At 42.7% G+C, this 6,932-nt stretch overlaps 1 protein-coding gene across 1 annotated transcript; it reads left to right on the plus strand.

The window, feature by feature from the left end:
• The first annotated feature begins 2,906 nt into the window (after positions 1–2,906).
• LOC108539870 (proline-rich protein 23D1-like) lies at positions 2,907–6,866 on the plus strand. The gene is made up of 4 exons (XM_017888803.1): positions 2,907–3,582; positions 4,348–4,409; positions 4,652–4,719; positions 4,948–6,866. The coding sequence occupies exons 1-4, from the start codon at positions 3,506–3,508 to the stop codon at positions 5,650–5,652; spliced, it is 912 nt and encodes a 303-aa protein (XP_017744292.1). The 5' UTR covers positions 2,907–3,505; the 3' UTR covers positions 5,653–6,866.
• Positions 6,867–6,932: the final 66 nt, after the last annotated feature.

Genomic DNA, 6,932 nt, shown 5'->3' on the forward strand with positions numbered 1-6,932 from the left:
AAGAAAGAAAGAAAGAAAGAAAGAAAGAAAGAAAGAAAGAAAGAAAGAAAGAAAGAAAGAAGAAAGAAAGAAAGAAAGAAAGAAAGAAAGAAAGAAAGAAAGAAAGAAAGAAAGAAAGAAAGAAAGAAAGAAGAAAGAAAGAAAGAAAGAAAGAAAGAAAGAAAGAAAGAAAGAAAGAAAGAAAGAAAGAAAGAAAGAAAGAAGAAAGAAAGAAAGAAAGAAAGAAAGAAAGAAAGAAAGAAAGAAAGAAAGAAAGAAAGAAAGAAAGAAAGAAGAAAGAAAGAAAGAAAGAAAGAAAGAAAGAAAGAAAGAAAGAAAGAAAGAAAGAAAGAAAGAAAGAAAGAAGAAAGAAAGAAAGAAAGAAAGAAAGAAAGAAAGAAAGAAAGAAAGAAAGAAAGAAAGAAAGAAAGAAAGAAGAAAGAAAGAAAGAAGAAAGAAAGAAAGAAAGAAAGAAAGAAAGAAAAAAGAAAAGAAAAGAAAAGAAAAGAAAAGAAAAGAAAAGAAAAGAAAAGAAAAGAAAAGAAAAGAAAGGGAGAGAAAGAAAAAAGATACCGTGCTCCATTTGCATTTGATCTTCCAAAAGGAAGGTACTGATAAAACCAGAATTTCAGTGATTCAGACGCAGGTCAACCGCTAAACCGTGAAGGCCAAGAGTCCCGCGCTGCAAGCGCATAGCCGGCAGAGGGCACTGGAACCCGCTTTCTGGTCGTACAGGGCGCATGCGCATTCTGCTTGCGGAGGCGGGGCCCGATCTCTAGGGAAGAGGGAACTTCCCTTCCTCAGGTCAGGGAGGAAGCGGCGCTGCCCTGGCTTTGGGGCAACTCGGGCTGCGTCCAACTTAAGGAAAACGCTCCTGTCCACAGCCCTACCCGCTGAGGAGTGAGATTCCCTGCGCGTCTCCCGAATATTTTTCTGAAACAGCACTAAAGACTTCATTTTCTGGGCTGTTCCTACGTGTTTTCTACTGCACTGTCTGTTGGGATATATTAGCAAGAATTATTTTACAAATATACGTACTCCTTAGGGACTTTCATTGATAACCATAGCAGGCTGTAATGTGTCTTCCTCGCAACTTCTGTCAGGATTGATTATGAGGAGAAACCCATGAAGAATTGTGAGGAAAATCTACAGAACACGGGGACCCTGCAGAGGAAGGAGTCTGGGGTCAGGGCACGGCTGTGCAGTCTCAGTGCAGCTCGCGAGAAAGGGGCCCCTGCAGGGAAACCCAGCTTTCTGCATCCCTGCATTTTCACATTGTGAGGGGCTCATCTTTCCTACAGTGCCAAAATCACTGAAAAATAGTGAGACAATGAAAGGCAGGGGCACTAATACATCCTTAAATTGTTGCTATTAAAACGGCAAGAGCCACGTCTTTAATTTTACCATAGCACTGCAGATTTAAAAGTGATTTTCATTACATATGCAAGGGGAAAGGTACACTTTTGTGAAAAATAGTTTCCACCCCAAATGAAAACATATTGCTTAAATATTTCATCAAAAGTAAGTTACTATTCTGTGTTGCAGGATATATCCTGAGACTTTTATGGTGTAAATGTATTAAAACTTGCTTTGTTTATAATCAAAGCGATTATAAAGGTAGGGTATTTATTTGGCGAGTCCCTCATATTTTTATTCGTGTACTGGTTTGCAGTCCATAGGTTTTCAGCTAGAAGAGACACACAGAAACTCACAATGAGGGGCCTTTCTCTTTCTTGTCTGTATAATATACATACTCCAGAACCGTCAATAGAGGCTATTTCTTGAATATCTCAACCTGAACCCTGGAGCCAGAAAGAATGTAGGCAATTAATCCAATTTTATAACTACATCTGATCTTCAGCCAATTATCTGCTGCTCTCCTCAGAAATGATCAAAATCCCCAAAGCAGACAGTTCTCTGGATAAAGGCATAATGTTCCCCTTGGAGGCCTTTAAGACACTGGCAAAATTAAAGGAATCTTCCTGTTTTCGTTTTATTCTTCTAAATGATTTATCTAACTAGAGAGGAAAGCTTCAGTCAAAAGGCATTTGCGAATTAGATTCATTTTTTTTTTTTTAACATTTAAGGGAAACAGGATCTATACTTCAACTAATAAAACTGATGAAATTATCAGCTAAATGGAAAGAGAATCCACAAACAAATTTATACAAGTTCCAGAGAGAGAATGAAGCCCTGAGCTCAGGGGCCTGTTAGAGATGGCACACTCAGTAATGGTGCACCCTCAGAGAGTTTCCTTCTAGTTCAATTCTGGTGATTACTGGATTACTGTTTTCCCCCAATACCATCCATTATTCTTTATGTTGCCAAATAATTTTTAATCTTAAGATGACTAATTCTGAGTTCAGGCATATGGTGTTTGGCCACCTACAAGAAGTTTAGGTGACTTTGCCCATAAAAATGATGGATTTGTAATTAATAAGTAATGTTGAAAGCAAAACTTGCCTTATAATTCTGAAATTAGTCCAGTGGGAATACAGGCAAGAAATAAATTAACAGATTAATACACGATGATATATCAGAAATTAAGTAAAGGTTCTTTTGTATTTTCCCCGGTTGTCTTACAATACTCGCTTATTATGGTTGGACAACTTTCCCCAGGAGATTTCTTTTAAAACTTAATTCACTTAAAATACGTATTATTTTATTATTTAAAAATACTGTTAGCCCTCCATATCCATAGGTTTCATCTTCATGGATTCAACTAATCTTGAATAGAAAATATTCACAAAATATTTGCACAAGTTTCTTCAAAGAAATCTTAAATTTTCCATGCACCACGTTCTTTTTGAGTTCACATAAGTGACGTGACGTCTGGGCATTGCCTTAGGTATTAAAAATAATCTGGAGATCATTTAAATTATATAAATTAATGTGAATGTGTTATATCCAAATTCTACACCATTTTAAACAAGAGACTTGAGTATATACAATTTGTGGTATCTTCAAAGTTTTCTAGACCCAATCCTTTATGTTTACTGAGAAATGATGTACACATGAACTTTACAAAAAATAATTGTCCTACCCAATTAATGAACAGACTACAATAGAAAGTAAATATCACTAGTTTAAAATACTGTTATTTTATATCACAATTATATGGTGAATCAGAGTAGAGATCTTGAATTAATTTTGATTGAATTAGGCTAATTCTGACAGAGTCACACTCATACTGATTGAGTTTTGATAAAACCACTCCCATGCAGGCCCCTGGTGTTGTTTAATCAGCACCACTAGCCAATCGCATTCATCCATTTTGACAAATCCCATGGCTCCACCTCTTATAAGACTCCTGGAGGATTTCCCCAAGATCTGACTCTACCAAAGCACCATTTGACTGGTCCCAGGCCAGGGCATGCTCTCCCATGCTCTGGCTGTGCTGTGCTAGGGGCTGATAATTTTCCTTCAGGTAAAGTAAAAGATCAAGGCATAAACTGTATAGATTTACAGAAAATAGGCCAAAGATTGAGATTTTTTTTGCCACAAGCAAGTCCAGAGACCATTTACTATGTATGGTTACCGGCGCCCAAGAAGCCCCAGGGATTTCCAGACAGAACGGCAGAATGACAATGAAGGAGAGACCAGGTATGTTGGAGTATGTGGCTACTCTGGGTTGCCAGGTTGACTTGTGACTGTGTGTGACTATGTGTGTGCATGTGTGTGTGTGTGTGAATATATGCTAAAGGGCCAGACTAGGGCAGAGAAGATACCCTGGCCTGCCATGACATTGAATGTTATAAATTTAGAATACATCGGGGAGATATGAGACCCACGGTGGAGACCACAGGTTGCGGCCAGCATGGGGGTTTTCTGGAACCTGTTGGGGGCTCATCTCATGTTTCTTTTCACTGTTAATCTCTGTCCTTTGGATAAATGGAAGTTGCCTCTTGTGTGGAGACAGGTAAACTGTGAGCATGATCTAAATTTTTTCCTTGTGCTCACTAGAAAATGAAACATTTCCCATCATCTCTCACTCCATTCACACTGTAACTGCATAGACACAGAGGTTAGATACCTGAAAAATCAGCATCTTCTCCTAAAGTCCTCAGGCCAAATTAGATGTCCCTCCTTTTCATGTGGATGAGCTCCTGAAAAAGCAAACTGTTTCCTGTGATCACCATCTCTTATCACACACATGCACCAATAGAAAAAGCCTCTAGAAAAGGAGAGGGTGGGAGATAAGTGTTAGGACTTTCTGGATGCAAGTAGGATTTGGAGGTGAACACAAGTGCATGTGATTTTGGGCCACAGCAACAATGTGTGCCAGATGGCTAATGAAGTTTGGGGCTTGTGAGAATTAGACTTTGTGTCACTATGTGGAAGACTGATGGGTCCCTTTCTGTCCTGCAGTTTGGCTACCACACAAATGAATCCACCCAAACGCCGCCAAGTGGAGCAGGGTCCCTGTACAGGTAAGGCACTTTCCCTAATATTTCTTAAGATCCCCATGCCTGGAGGTCAGTGTCATGTCTCATGATGTAAATGGAGAGGGTGTTTTCTGCAGGATGAGTGGAAAGCAATGCTTGATTGTTGGGGGCTAGTGTCCTGAGACTAGCCAGTGCTAGGTTGTGGATTTCTGAAGGTCACGTTCTGAAATCCAGGAGACTCTTTCTGGAAGAGAGCCTTAACCTCCCTCACTGTGGTCTCTCTGCAGGTGCAAAAATACTCTCAATTTCAGGAGCTCCACACCTGAATTCATGCCAGTCCCTGGAACCTCCCCAGGTAAGTTCCTATGTCCTTGCATGGCAAAGATTGGACAGTGCTGCACAATCTTCAGGCTCAAGTGATATCCAGTAGATGTACATTTAGGTGGGTCAGCATGAGAGCCAATTCTGGGAGGGAGTTTGTATTTTAAAGTTGTAAAGGGTGAAGCTCCTGGCACCTCCCTCCCCATGATCATCATTTGCAGCCTTTTTGGAGGGCAGAATACTGAGGACTGTCTTTCCACAGGAGCAGCTGGATTCTGGCACTGAGGAGCTCATCATAGTCCTGGAACAAGGGACAGAAGTGAGGCTGAGCCTGGAAGAGGGCGTCCTCATCCTGGCCCCAGAAACAGCACTGCAACTGACCCTGGAGAACACAGTCATTGTGATTGTCCCTGAGCATGTCCTGAGGTCACAAGATGGCCTGCAGTTCCCTGTGCAGATCCAGTACATCTTGCCTTCGACTGATGACTTCACCTTGGAGTTCCATGTTCAAGATGGAGTCATCTCAGACATGAAAGGAGAGAATGTGCCTTTTTCACCTGCAGAAGAGGGGGAGGCAGCACCCCTATATCACCAGCCCTTGATGATACCCCCAGCAAACCACATGACTGGGACCAGCCCTTGTCTCCTAGTAACCCCATTGTGCATTCCACACCGTCTGGCAGCCTTCCCCCAACGCTACCCTCTACCACCCACACCTAGTCCTGTGGGATGCCCTAGACCAGCCAATTCCAGTTTCAGCCTGCATGCTATGGAGCTCTTGTGCACCTCGTCCCTCAGACCTATGCCCCCTTCACCAAGTCCTGGTCCCCAGATCTATCACAAGGTTCACCATAGGCCTCCCAGCAGGGCACGGAAATGTCTCTTTAGGAAGTGGTTAAACCCAAGAGCCACCCTCTGCATTGATGGGTCAGAGATTGTCCAAGTCCTTAGTCAGTGCATTCCCTGAAATGTGGAGAGAGAGTAATTCCAGGGACCACTTTCTTCCCCTTTGCTGTTTCCCATCATCACCCACTGACTTCAACAGCAGAGGGTCCCAGATGCTGCAGGGAGGGGGAGAACTGCAAGGAGTTCGAAGAAAACATTCACATTTCACTTCACACACACTATCCCTTAGAATTTCTCTTTTTATTTAACTACATGAATCCAACCACACTCAATCGAATCCCCGACTGCTCCATGTGAGAGTTCTGCTTCCAGCATGATGTGGCCTGAAAATTCATCTGAAGACAGCTGCTCTCTACCAGGGTTAACACCTCTGCTTGAATACTGATGTTCTTGTAGTCATTGGTCTGATGCCACCATAAATAATTCCTAAGACTGGTGCTCTATTTCTGCCCTCAGACTCTCCCCTCTTTCTCCAAGCTGTGCCCCATTCCTTGTCTTAGTCCAGGTTCCCTACACTCCCCAGGCCAATGCTTTTGAATAAATATCAACGTGATTGAATGAAGTAGTGGTGACTGCTGTGCTTGCTTCCAACTGAGACACTCTCCTGCTCTCACTCATCATGTTTCCAGTCACATTTGCCTTTGTTTAGTTTTGTTTTCCATTGTTTGGGTTTATTATTCATGTACTTATGAAATAACTGTCACATTTCTGAGAGCTTTCTTGGCAAATTTGGGCCTTTTCCTGTGCTCCTCCTTCCAAGTCCTGAGTGGAGTCACTGTTTACACCTCTGGGCCTGGGGATTGGTCTGGCTTAGCAAATGTTTGGAAAGAGCTTGGCTCTGTGGATTGGGATTGGCACCTGTGCTTGCTCACAGCTGCTCCCAGGCTCTCCCTGTCTAGGAAACCCAGCAGTCTAAATCGAAAAGAATCCATGGAATCTTGTGATTGTCTGAGGGTGAGTGTCACCCTGCGCCCCTGGTCTTTTTCTCCTCTAGGTCACCCTGGTTGGTTTCCTTTCAGGTTCCCGTGTGTGTGAGGGGATCGGGGAACCCCTCTTCCCTGCCTTCTTGGGGTCAGGGACTCCACGATCCTTCCAGGTCCATTTGATTCCAGGTGAAGGCATCTGAAGATGCCGTATTTCCTGTTGCTTTCTTTCTGTGCAATGATGACAAGCCTGCCAACAACATCTTCCTAGCGGCGTGAGGAAATTAGTCTCTCAGAGGCCCCAAACATGGAAGAGGCTAACCCCAGGAACATGCATGTTTTCAGAAAAGACGTCCTGGGAACGCTTGAGCCACCAACCTGCCTTCAGAAGGGCATTAGTCTGTCCCACTTCATGGAA

The sequence above is a fragment of the Rhinopithecus bieti genome, unplaced genomic scaffold (genome assembly GCF_001698545.2).
Source record: "Rhinopithecus bieti isolate Rb0 unplaced genomic scaffold, ASM169854v2 scaffold_2113, whole genome shotgun sequence".
In the NCBI taxonomy this organism is placed as follows: Eukaryota; Metazoa; Chordata; class Mammalia; order Primates; family Cercopithecidae; genus Rhinopithecus; species Rhinopithecus bieti.